Source organism: Platalea leucorodia (assembly GCF_965183815.1).
Source record: "Platalea leucorodia genome assembly, chromosome: 2".
Classification (NCBI taxonomy): domain Eukaryota; kingdom Metazoa; phylum Chordata; class Aves; order Pelecaniformes; family Threskiornithidae; genus Platalea; species Platalea leucorodia.
Genome location: NC_138824.1, coordinates 97,830,638 through 97,844,262, shown reverse-complemented (window position 1 = coordinate 97,844,262; position 13,625 = coordinate 97,830,638). Strand labels below are relative to the sequence as shown.

Below are 13,625 nucleotides of genomic sequence, written 5' to 3'. Positions count from 1 at the left end.
TAATTTGCTAGTTCAAAAATTAAAAAATTCAGCTCCACAGCTGAAACCAAATGTATTTTCTGTGTGTGTCAGGAATTTTGTTCTGTTTTAATGGAAAAAGGGGAAAAACATTTAGGGAAAAAAATTCCCTAGGCATGCAATTGAAAAACAAGCGTACTCTATGTCACATCTGTTTTGCCTGCTGGAATACATAATCCCTGAACAGAGCTTGCCCTGACCTTCCACAAGTAGCAGGGTAATTGTTCTCGGGGATTTTATGAATATCACTATCTATTTGCAAAGAAAGCCATGGATAAAAGAGGAAAATGAATTTGAATTTGCAGTGAAAGTGAGCATCCAGTACTGGGCTGTTCCCCAATTGGAAATGAGCCAGACTTGATCCCCAGGCAGACAGCCAAGGAGACATCCTTGCCCTGCCACTCTCCAGTTCTGCAGCTGGAGAGTTAAGCTGGCCACAGAAGAGGGACCTCTGCATCATCTTCAGAGCAGACAAAGATTTGAAGATGCTAGGGCATTAATTTTACCATCCTTCCTCACTACCAGACTCCGAAGCGGGGCAGCAGTAAAACACTCAAGTTTTGCATAGGGGAAGCTATGCAAAACAATCCCTCCAGGGCACCACAATGAAGGATAAATCCTTCTGAGAAGGAGAGAATGAAACCAAAGCATAGACCTGAAACCACAGAGACATACACAGGATGCATCTCTTAATTCATAATTCCTCACAGTGCTCTCAAGCATGTCCCTAGTGTCAAATTACTCCCTCTTGAGCTGCCCTTTTAGTTTTCCATGGTTGCATTCAATTGCTGTCCAGCTTTGAAGAGCAGGGTGTGAAACACTCCCTCTTGGTAGTAATGTTTACTGACCACAGCTGCCTGCGAGGCAGAGGTTGGAACCTGCCCCGGGGAGGGGGATCTGGCCCAGGTTGAGTGGGTTTAGCCCTGTCCAGGTCAGGGCAGATCCTCCAGCTGCACCGCTGCAGAAGGGCTCAACAAGGACGGCCGCTCACCTGAGACATCAGCAGCACAGGCATGAATTTTTAACTCCTCTGTTCACCGAAGCAGCAGTTGCTTTCCGTCCAATTCACTGCACAAGATGTGCAATCTTAGTTTTATGCAGAGGTGAAATTCCTGTATTAATTCATATTGAGTGCTCACAACGGTCAGTGAGAAAACTGGCAGTGCGGAGAGAGAAAAGTAAGAGGGATTTCTGTGATCCACGTTGAATTAGTTACTTTAAAATGAATGGTGAGTATTCCATCATGGTATCTGAATAAACACAGAGCTGTTCAGATGGCTGTAGAGGAAAGAAAACTTGCAGGCGTAGAAAAGAAAAGGACACAATGAGGTAGGAAAGAATAAGTTGCCGTAGATATATACCTACACCCTTCATTTCATGCACCCATAATTCTCTCTGGCAGCTACATGATTAATTCAAAGATTTATTGATTTTTTTTTTTTCTTGCTCAATCCTGCTGACCTGCTTTTGTTGACAGGTCTGTGTGGATCACACTCCTCTGCCAGCTGAAAGAATGGCATCACATCAGTCTCCATGGCCTGCAGTAAACATTTCAAGACATTCAACATGAACAGTGTTCGAGTGCATGATAAAAACGTGCAAACAAACATGAACTAACAAATTGGTAAGTTATTTTTGCCGCGAAAAATATCTGTAATTGCAATTACAATGCAATTTTGATGGTGGGAAAGAACATCTAAACAGTTCAATCTTTCTTCTCCTGTACTCTCACTTTTATCAGAAATTCAGTAGCTTTAAGTTTTCTAGCAAAACCAAAGGCATTTTTGGTACAGCAACTGTTCACAACAAAAAATGTTTAGTCTTGGCATTCACCACCTTTCTGCAGCAGGATAGAGCATCTGCCCGTGTGTCACCCCAGTGCAGTTACACAGCTTGAGCTCACCTACCAGATCACAGGCTTTAAAAATTCACTTGATTCTAACTAAAAGATCACCCAGCCTTCATTGTAACCTTCTGCCGAAGAGAAAACACATGCTATTAAAATGTGCCTTTACAGTTTAGCAACCCAGGTGAAGGATCAGAGATAACGACACTGACGTCACAGCAAATGAAACAAAGCTCTACTAGATAGGTACTTCCAATTCTTTCTAATGAGTCTTTCTTCTAATGAGCCTTTCCATTCAAATTGGACTCTCGACAGGGAAGACAAACTAAATGAGCATCCGTATGGCCATCTACAGCCCTAAAAATCTGCGGGTTTATCTGCTTAATAGCACTGTACTCCACAACGATGTTTTAGTTTAAATCAGTTACCTGGTACATCACACAACACTGGAAAATACTGTTCGTGTTTCTTCCAGATGTCACCAGTAGGTATCTCCTTGACGTATTAAAAATAACAAAAAAAAAAAAAATCACTGCTCGTGGCAGTTTTGACATTCTACCCCTCTCAGAGTGCAGCTAAACCATGTATACAGGCAAAAGCTATAAGGTATAAAGCATTCTGGGTAGTAAGGCCCACACTCATTATAATGAATCTCATGCATCAATTTTGTCCCCTCATATCAAAACTGTCAAAGCTCATTGGCTGTTTGCTCAGGTTAGACAGAGTTTTGATGGGAAACCTCAAGCATACAGTGCTTAATGCGGTCATCTACTTATCCACTGCCATTCAGGAAGGTGACAAGATCACAAGCCCCTAGCAGATCAGATTTATAAGGAAGAAAATGATGCTACAATCACTATTTCAAAAAGGAAAAATGAAAATAAATTAAAAAAATGAGACCTAAAACCAGCACAATGATTCACCGAAATATGTTCCTGCTCCTAGCCCTTTGATACCAAATCTGATATCACTGAGCCTTGCTGTCTACAAATCAGACCCCCAAAAATCCTGCATATCAAACCAAAGCAATAAAAAAAAATATTGCTTCAAATATTCAAGAAAAATTATATGAACCAAAAACTGCCTGAGGAATTGCAAGCAAAGAGCAGAGACAAAATGGAAAAATGTTGAGAGAACACCTGTGAAGGTTAGCAGTCAGTCTGCTCTTATTTCACCTTTAATAAAGATCTGGTAAACATCAAGTTAATTAAAATGCAGGCCATATTTATTGGAAGGTTTTACAAACCCCAGAGAGAATTAATATTACAGGAACTGAGGGGGCTAGAAAAAGCTGGCTAGATGATAAAATGGGATTCACCCCAGGAAAATGAGAGAAATTTCAAGTACATCTGGAGAGAAAATAATGTGACACAGATATTTCCAGTGAGAGACTAACTGTGCCACTGAATTCAACCATGCTGAAAGAAACCTCTTCATGACTGGCAACATCAGTAACAAGGTGGTAAAACAGAACAGTTAGGGCATCAGATTGGATAATGTTATGCGTGCTGCAACAGACCCTCACACCCGTAGAGAGGCATGATAGGTGCCCATATATATATATGTGTGTATATATATGTGTGTGTATCTGTATACACACACTCATGGATACAGAGAGAGAAAGAGAAATGCATATATTTAAAAAAACCAAAACAAAACAAATATTTGAAGCCTTAACACAGAAAGCAGAGGTACAACCTCCCTCTCTCTCTCTCTCTCTCTCCCTCCCCCCCTCTTTAATTCATGAGAGCACAAGCAGGAATTCTGAAGGGAGCCTGAATCCAATCACGTTTTTCATGCACTTTAATTGTGTAAGTACAAAGGGGAAAAAAAAATTAAAGGGTTGAGAAAAAAAATAGAGAGAGAGGATTGGGGGGTTATTGGGGTTTATTCTGTTTGGTTTTAAAGTGAGTAGCGGGAAAGGATCCCTCCAAATGATGGAAAGGGAGGGCTATCCAAAACAGAACAGCAACAGAGGGGGAAAAATAATTATGATACACTTGTCTCCTAGACACACTTGATTACTGAAATGCCAAAAACACTGCTACCGTTTGTGAACTCTATTAGTATTAAAATTGCTGGGTATAGTGAGACAGAGCAAATTTTGGCTTTCTGCACTGTAAGCACCAAGACACCCCACTCAAATAGGTTTTTCTCCTCCCTCTCTCACAAACAGCCACCGATGTTCTATGCCCTCAGAGCAGCCAAAACGTCCAGTCACGCTGAGGAAAATCTGCAAGTTCCCTCTACAGGAAAACAACAGTCTCTCTGATATTAACACCTCCGTTTAACACGCATGCTTCCCTGTGGTGATTAAATGATCAGAAACCACTCCTTTGCTTACAATCGTATCGCTCACTTTCCTCCATGCTCTCAAAATGTAATTCTTTGACATGTGGATCAGATGTTTTCCATCTTCATCCCTTCAAGTCACGCTAAACACCTGCCTCCCACAAAGCCATTGAAATCCTTGCATCCAATCATACCGATCCCACAGCCATAATTTTAGAATCATTCACCTGATCGAAATACTCCGGCGTAACAGAGTAGGAAGCAAACACAGAGCACAGGCTGCAGAGTAGCCAGAGGAAAGGTCCTCCAATGAACAGTGTTAAGTATGTTGCCTTGCTCAGTTACAATTTTAGTTTACAATGAGTCAAAGGGGAGTGTGAAAAACGTTTGCACAAGCAGGAAGTACTAAGTTTTTACCATCTCCACTTTCTAGAATTATGACATTCTCCTCTTAAAAGAACAGTGCTCTCAGAAAAAAATGCAGATAACTAGACATTTCTTAAATAATGTAGTAAATGACCTTTTCCTAGGTCCCTTAGGAAAATAACTTTGTTGAAAGAGAACATGAGGAAGAAATGTGTTGTCTTTAGAGGTGGGCAATTGCACTTTACATGCCTTCAAGAAGCTCAGAAAACACATTACTGTAACAGCAAACCTACAGTCTGACTTGAGCATTGCTGAATACTACTCACATTAGCTTTCCAGAGTCAAGGAAGCTCAGCAGATACAGGGGTTTGACTGTTTTACTTTCTGTGTGCTATCACAACTTTGAATAGCAGAATTAAATCTCACTGACATATTTCTTGTAGAAGGTAGTTTACATTCAGAATATTTTAATTTTATATATGTTGCTAATATTTAAGCATAAAAAAGTGTACTCTTCATCCTACTTCACCCAGAACCAGAAAAAATATTGCATCTAGAGCATTCAGTGGTGTAGGTTAAGTGTCTGCTGAATGCTTACTGGTTGAAAACTACGATTAAGCCCTGACATCAAACCAAAACAAGACAGACAATAGCTCATCCCTACTAGACACAGCCTCAATCAAATGACTGAACTTAATCCCTGTGATGATCAGCAATAATCTAATTCTGAACATGGGACTCTGCACACAGAACCACTCTGTATAAAAAGAGAGATTTTTTTTTTTTTCTCCACTACGTACAAACCTCATGGCTGAAAAAAAGTGATCACTCTGTGCAAACTGAACACCTGCTGTAATCTCCAAACGCCAGCACAAATGAAAACTGCAGCGCTGTATTTTAGATGCCATCACGTGATAACTACTGGCAAACATTGACTGCTTACTGTCAACCGCAGCAGTTCAGAAAAGCCCTTTGTGCAAAAAGAGATCCAAGAGCCCCTGAGCCTTTTAAAGACAAGACTTGAGGAACTGTGTGTAAATAAATAATGCAATTCATTACATCGAATGTAGTTCATTGTACATCAGTGACACTTCTCAAGCCATGGTCCAGTGTGTCTAATTTCTGGCTGATGGAAAGTATGCTGGCTGGAAGGCTCATCGGCAGTCATCTGCACGTCAATCACAGCCCTTCAGGGAACTGCGTTCCGTTCATGCTTACACACCTTTGCCTCAAAGCTGCTATTCTTTTGGTGCAGATTTAAATATGCCATTGTGCACAGTCGTTATTATCTGTCTCTCTCCTTTTCTACCTTTTTTAAGCAGTCACGCTCTATGTATAAATCAGATTCTTGCATGGTATGTCATTAGACAAGAAAATGGGAATTCAGAAAGGTCAGGGCATGAACCTATTCATGATCCTGCTCTTGGCACTAAGCTGTTCAGATACATGGAAAAACTCGAAGTCCCTTGTAGTTATCAGTATCAGGATAGGAGGCGTTCATAACAGAAGTAAGGTGTGTAGTGACAGACCAAATTTTATTCTTCAGCCTTTCTCTTTGTTTCCATCTCTTCTTCATTCTCCTCTTTTCTGTCTCTCTGCTGATCCCTTACACTGATCTTTATTTTTAATAATCCCTTTCTGCCCTCCTTCCCCTATAACCACACCCATCCTTTGCTCTCTCTGGGGCTAATTAACCCATGAACAAACTCTGCTCTTTGCTTTCACCTAGGCAGAGCAGAATCAGCAGCTATTTTGTCTTTACTTTCCCTTCTAGTCCAGCTTCATTGTTCTGCCTGTGAAGAAATACTACAAGGCAAGCACTAGTCTCCCTTCTGCCTTGCAGTTGCTCAAGAGGAGCAGAAGCACAATCTGTACTGTGGCACTTTTCTATACTATTGTTCCTTGGTTTTATGGCTGTTGTTATAAAAACATACTTTGCTGCACTCTTTGGTCCCGCAGGGCCTAGGCTCTTTTCGATGGTTACAAGGTCAACACAAAGCTGATTCCAAAAATCTCTTTCTTTGGGAATGGTTTGTGAAGGAAAGCAGTAAGGAGGAAAGGAAACTTGACCTTTCAGCAAGCCATATGCAGCTATCAGTCATACAATGTCCTAGGATTATTTAAGCTTTTATGTTCAGTGTCATCTAATGAAAATGCGTAAGAGCTGGTTACTGATACAAGAGAAAACTGCACATCATTACATTACTTATTATAATTCAAATGAATTTCAGACTCAAGTTTCAAGTCAACTGACAGTATACAATTCTTCAGAAAAGAGGGATCTTCAAAAAAGAGATCCTGAAGTTACAGCTGTAGAGCTTGGTATAGCAGTAATCTGCACTTTGAGAGCCCCTTAAGACTTCTCAGAGTTACTGTTGGTCCTTCTATTTGGCCAGCATCTCAGAGATTCTTAGGCAAGACACACACCACTGGAAAGTTTGATTACTTTTACTAGAAGACACAGATGGGCAAATAAGATACACTTTATGCATTTGTAGCAGATTGACAACCGCAGAGGTCTGCTGCTGTCCTTGTTTATCATGAGAGTTTGTAACACAGCTGTATCTAGTGGAGATGGCTGAATACTTCATCTAACAATTATTATTCAAAATGGATCTTTCCAGTATGAAAAGACTTCTGTGTATTTGTTGTTGGAAGTTGGGGTTTTCTACTTTTCCCCAGAATAGATTAATCCAAATAATGGTTTTTACCTTGCTTTAAAAATCTTTTTCCCACTACCTTGGCCCCTAGAGGACACCCTGAGAAAACTTTTTGGCTCCAGATTTGCTGTCACATTGAAAGACAAAGTGTAGGAGCAAAACCCCAATTATTTTGCTGTTCCCTTGACAGACAGACAAGCACATACACACCTTTTCAATCCACAGCTGTCCTTGCACATGGACTTCATAGAATTCAGTATTTCTGGCTCCAAGCATGGGTAGCTTCTCCTTTATTGAACAGGGAGTCTGACCTATCTAGACACTCCTTGGAAATGCACTGGCAATATGTCTTAATACGTTTCAACTCCCAATTACTTAACAATAACCTGGAGGCATGACATAAAATTGCAGCCAGGAAACAGAAGATGCTTTAGCCCAGCCGTATTTATTACACACTTTGATTACTATGGACATCACTGTGCTCTCTGAGAACTAAGCATACAGACAAAAGCAGATATGGCTAGGATAGTAGATTGTTGCAGGAGCAAAAAAATCTCACTGTCTTAATCAAGGAATAAAGCTCTTAAACACTCTTTCTAAAAAGCTAGATTTTTTTTTACCATTGTAAAAGCAAAAACACTTTGCTTTTTTCTTTAAAATATTGAATTTACATTAAAAAAATAATTGATATCTAGAACAGTAAGTAACAGCTGAAATAAAGGATTCTGGTTCATCTACAGATCTCTCTATCCTAGTAGTCAGAATGGGACTACAGATAGACAGGTATATGAAATATTTCCTCTAAGTTGTACTTGGAAGTATCGCATTGAGGTTTAAGCCTTTCAGGAAATTAAAAACAAACAAACAAACAAACAAACAAAACACCACCAAAAACAAAAACAAAACTTCTCTGTTGGATCACTTCCATATGGAGCTTCCCCACTGAAAAGCTGCCCTGCTTCCTGTCATAGGGGCTCTCCCATTCCCTCCTGTAAGGTGTAAGCTTCATGGGCTATTTGTCTTCTATTTGAAATGGATATATCATCTCAGTGAAAATGTTCTTCTCATGTTTTTCCTCTGTCTCTTTTCTTTTTCTTTCTTTTCAAGTAAACACTATCTAGTTTTTCCACAAAACCCTTGTCCACCTCAAACCACAGTAATCATCACTCTGTGAGTGCATATCCTTTTATATTCTTGCTCTTTCACAGTAGAGGTTTCCCCTCAAGATGGCTCTCATTTTTGCTGATGTTAATAAGTAACCAATAAATAGTTATGTCAAGAAACAAGAACAAGACAAATCAGAACTTGATATTTTCTAATATTAAATACTGAGATAAAAAGTATAACAATGAATCTGGTCTAGCACACAGAAAAAAAACCATGCTAGCAGGGGCTATATAAGCAAGCATATGCATTTCCTCAGAATATTGATCATTAGTGGAAAACAGCTCAATAGTCATGTTATGTGTTGCATCCTATTCATCAGCACTGGCATTCTAAGAAGACAAGCTTGATCAATATCTACCATTTGAGTTCATGGCCAAATTATTGCAAAATTGATTATGGGTAAAACTCAAGGCAATTGTTTTATGAAACACTTGTGGGTTCTGGTTTTTAAATGCTCTCACTATTAAGCTGCAGTTAAAGAGTATAAATGATGAACAAACAAATCTTGCAATCATTGTGGTTAAACTGGAGCAATGTTTTCCTGACTCACTTTTGCCCTTGCATGACAGATAGCATCGACTTGTAATCTAACCTGTGATTTCATCTCTGAAACTGTCTTTTCTGTGATGCGATCCAATATGATAAACTGAGATTTTTAATAGCATCAGTTTTAATGAATTATGGTTTATTTCCATTTAGATTTCTAACTGTTGGCTTTTGAGGTAATTAGAAACCGGTTGTTAAGTGCTGAAATTTGTAATAGATTTTTAATGACTGTAGCCCAGTCAACCACAGTCAGAAGTTGCATTAAAGAAAAAAAAAAGATTAAATTTAGGTCCATACAGTTAAATGTTATTACACTTTTTGTTGTTATTACAACAGAAGTTTAGGGTTAAAATCAATATAGACTAACCAGAATGAAATTATCTTCAAATAGCAGCCATGATGGTCTGCAGAAATGCCGTGCTTTCTTCCCTAAAGAAGGGGTTACAGAGACCTGCGTGTCCTACTCCTGTTTCCAGGGTGAAGGGCAGGATTAAGCCACTCAAAGATATCACATAGGTACCAGCTACTAATGCTCAAGTCAAAAAAATCAGATCAAGAGGATGCAATCTATGTTGACAGAGAAAATATGCATGTTTCCTTATAATACAAAATAAATAGACTTAAAAAAAATATTAAGGCAGTTAATCATGGAGGTATACACATTCTTTTCCTCCAGTCAATAATCACACGTACAGATGTACGTGCATCATGTAGTAGCCTATTTTAAGACGAAGCAAAGTAAACACATTCATCCACTGTTGCATAAAATAATCTTAATTATAGTTTAGATAATCTTAAGCATAGTTCTGTATCATTATATACAGAATAATGGAAAGCTTATTTGCGTATTTAAATACAACTCTCACCTGACTATATTGGCTGAAGTGTTGGTGAGTCCTACAATTCAGATATTACAGACCTCTTTGTGGAAACACACTCAGTTTCAGTTGCTCAATGGCAAAAATAAAATGCCATATCAAAATCCAAGAGCATAACAATGAAATGCATTTACCAAGGTTAAACAGTGCACCAGTAGTATAGGACAACTGATCATCAATTGCATGGTACTTAAATATCTACCAAATCCCTAGAAAGCTATTTGAAATATATTTTAAAAATATAGAACAAGCTTATGTAAGGAATCAATAAAACACATAGATAAATAAAATCCATAATATAAGTCATATAGAAACATAGATATTTCCATCAATGCCACATTTGTAAGAAAGGAAAGATTATTAATATACTGAGAAATATAAAAACATTTCCAGACATTGTAGGATCATAAACACAAACACATTCTTAAGTATACTCTGCAGCAACATTTAACTCAAACTATTTTTTTTTCCATTCTGCATTACCCTGGAACAGTATATTTCAAATTTCTGCACACATAAATCATTTGTATGTGTAACAACAGCTGCACTTTGTGTAATATATAATTTAGATATGTACTATGCTGAAAATATTTTTCCCACATATACTTTCTCCCATGAATTTCTTACAATGTTTATACTTTAAAATGTTGGATATTCTTTGCCTGAATTCCCTGTACTTCCTGAACAATGCCTCACATTTCCTCACTTTGTCAGTAAATAGATTAATGCATATAACTGTTTTAGAATAGATTGTTTCACTTCAGTATATTCGGCTTACAGCACAGTTTACCATGTGCTTAAGCCTCCAGTGTTATCTACGAAGATACTTGAAATTAAAATGTTATCAAATATAAATATCGATTACGTACCTCATTTAAACATAACCAAACAAATTTAGACTTGGGATTTCTTCTAATCCACGAGTAACATTACTACTGAGAAACAATTACAACCCAACACGTGCTTTATGACACTCAAATTTCTTTGGCACATTGGAGCTCCTTATCAAAGTTAAAACATGAACCCATTGCCACAGCACCAGGAAGCTGGTTTTATGTCTGGTATAAAACAAAAACCATGTTATTTCCCCTCAAGCATGCTAGAAAAAGCAGGGCTGTCTAAAACCTTTATGTCACACAGAGTCATATGGATGCAGCAATGCTAATGTGAAATAGGTTACTGGAAGGATGACATACTATTCAGCTATAATTGACTCAAAGTAAACATCAGGCATTTGGGGGGAAAAAACAGAAACCATAGCTGCCATTGCCAATTGGAAAAGAAAGCCATAACAGCCTACCTGAGACAAGCGAGACTGTGTCTTTCTCCCATGAGACAACAGTGATGTATGCCTCCACAGAGGAGGGGATAATGCACTTGAACACTGCTACATTGCCTCTCATGGCTTTCTGGTCCTCCACACGGACTGTATAGGGTTCCCGTAAAACTGAAAATAGAAGACGACATTTTATTAAACAAGTCGTAATCACACATCCCATCCACTTCTTCAGTTAGCCTTGCAAAATTCCCCCAAGAAGGTTACTCAGATTGTGAATTCTTCTGTCTCAGTAAATGATACAGTTTTGCATGGCTGATTGCAAATTAATATGAAAGCATTCCCAGATCTTTTCATTGCCTCAAAATCTGCATTTCATCATATTTCTGTGTTCTTCTCCTACATAATTCTGAGGGCAAGGAGAAAGACTTTTGTAAGAACAGCATATCTGTATGGGAAATGGTGTTATGCCTTCTGCTATGTGTCTAGTTTCTCATGCCACGTTTCCCATCACAAATTGTTTTCTGCTCTATCAAAGGGTACAAAGTACATACAAGTACTGTGTGTGAATTAGACATCCAGAGGGTGGAAGAGAAGGTCAGTGTCATTTAGGATTTGGAAGAAGTGAGAACCAAAGGAGAAAATCAATGGAGGTGACAGCCAGAGAAAAAGCAAGGTGTCTCAGAAACACAGAGGAATCATAGTGGGTAAGGTAAGAGCTACATTCAATTGACCAGCACTGGAAGAAATAGGTTAATGGTAAGAAAATAGAAACTATGACTCAGAGTTGTATTAAAAAACAGCATGGGGGCACTTAGATCCGGGATATGATTTGTCTAGCATCTGAAAGAATTAATTTAATGGACAAAGAGAAAAAAGAACAACTGGAGAAATTTTTCACACCAAACCAATACTGCGGGGATGAGATGAAATTGCATTGTGTAGGAGAATGGAAAGAAAGAAAATCCTAGTTCTGAAACAATTCAATGAAGAATGAGGGGTGAAAAATCCTATGAGCAACAGTTAATGGAGAAGGTGACAGGGCAGAGAAGAAACTCATGTTGTCTACTACAAGAAGTAAATGGGTAAGACAGGAAGGACAAGCAGCAACACAGGCTCTCCACAGGACCATAAGGTCAAGGTGCAAAAAAAGAAATCACCACAGCCAACATAGTAATATATCTTGAGGTGGCGAACAAAGTTGTATATCTTGAAGTGATAGACAGTTTAAATGAAAATAGGGACGAATGTATTGGAAAATGACATGTGTGTCTGAGGCATGTGTATGCCTGAGGGTAAAAGTTATTGGGAAGAACAACCCCAGTGCAACAGTGTAACCAAGTCAGCAATTCTGAACTGCCACATTGCTGTGACATTTCTTGCCTACATATCCTGCTCACAAACATATCCCAAGCTCTGCCAATTACATTTAACCACATTGATTCTCAACTGAAGAATCAGTAAATCCTTTGCAGAGTTTACAAAAGTATTTCTATACACCAGGAGCACTGGAATTTCTAACTGTCAGCCCCACTTACAATGTATTTCAAGAAAAAAAAGGCAGAGTACTGAAATGTAACTGTAGTTTTCACAAATACAAACAGCATCAAGTTTTCAGGTCCAGTGCTGTCATTGCAAAAAGGAATATTTAAGTTCTCCATCCCAAACAAGACCGTATCAATATAACTGTTAGAAACTCTAACCAAAAGTAAACAAATTTAATTATAAATTAAATATCTTTTTAAAAATCAAACCAAATCCATCTTCTATGATAAGATAGACACCACTAGTTTTTAAAAAAGTAAATAATTTATTTTTAATCAAAGGTTAAGTTTCTTAACCCTGTTATAAGTGCTGAACTGATATTATAAGCACCTTTAATGCAGTGACTTTACAACACTAGCTGCCCTGTGATGAAGCAGCCCCCTAATCTTTTTCTACACTGGAGGGAATGGCACATAGATCATCTTAATGAGGATAATTTTTGTCTAATGCTCATGCTCTAACCATCATTTACAGAAAAGACTTGTTTAGCAGTAAGATCCTAACACACTGCTAAAGGTATTTGTATTTTTTCAGAACAGTTGGCCATTTTGAAAATCTGCCCAACTGATCATTTCAGTAAAAGCAAACACAGAAACCATATGTGGGGCACAAAAACTGGAAAGAGGTTTATTAATTTCCTTGCTTAAAAAGTTTACATTATTGTGATTTCAGAGGCCCTTCAGTTATTTCCAGATCATAGTTTTGCCAGTTGCTATGAACGACTTGCTGATTTTTATTTTTTTTTTAAATCCCAAGTCCCCGAGTCATGAATTTATATGTGAATTTCAGCCTTTGCTAAAAAGATATATTCTTCCCTGCCATGATTGCACAGGAAAGCTTGAAGATGAACTGGAGATATGCACCTTTACTCTCATGTGGGACTGGCCTGGAAGAAGATTGGGTGTGGGTGTCTAGGTGTGGGGGTTATGGTTTTTTGGGAGTTGGGGTTGTGCATTGCATTATATGCAAAATTACATGCAAAACCACAATTACAATTGTCTGTGAGCTGGAACCCTTATACCTGCTACCCA

At 38.3% G+C, this 13,625-nt stretch overlaps 1 protein-coding gene across 1 annotated transcript in view; it reads right to left on the bottom strand.

Annotated features, from left to right (window-relative positions):
- DSCAM (DS cell adhesion molecule) overlaps nt 1–13,625 on the bottom strand; it is a gene marked incomplete at both ends in the record, with an annotated part of 474,219 nt that overhangs the window by 384,114 nt on the left and 76,480 nt on the right. Inside the window, one exon of the mRNA XM_082337939.1 lies at nt 11,074–11,220. Coding sequence (XP_082194065.1) covers nt 11,074–11,220 — 147 coding nt within the window. The remainder of the gene's footprint in view (nt 1–11,073; nt 11,221–13,625) is intronic.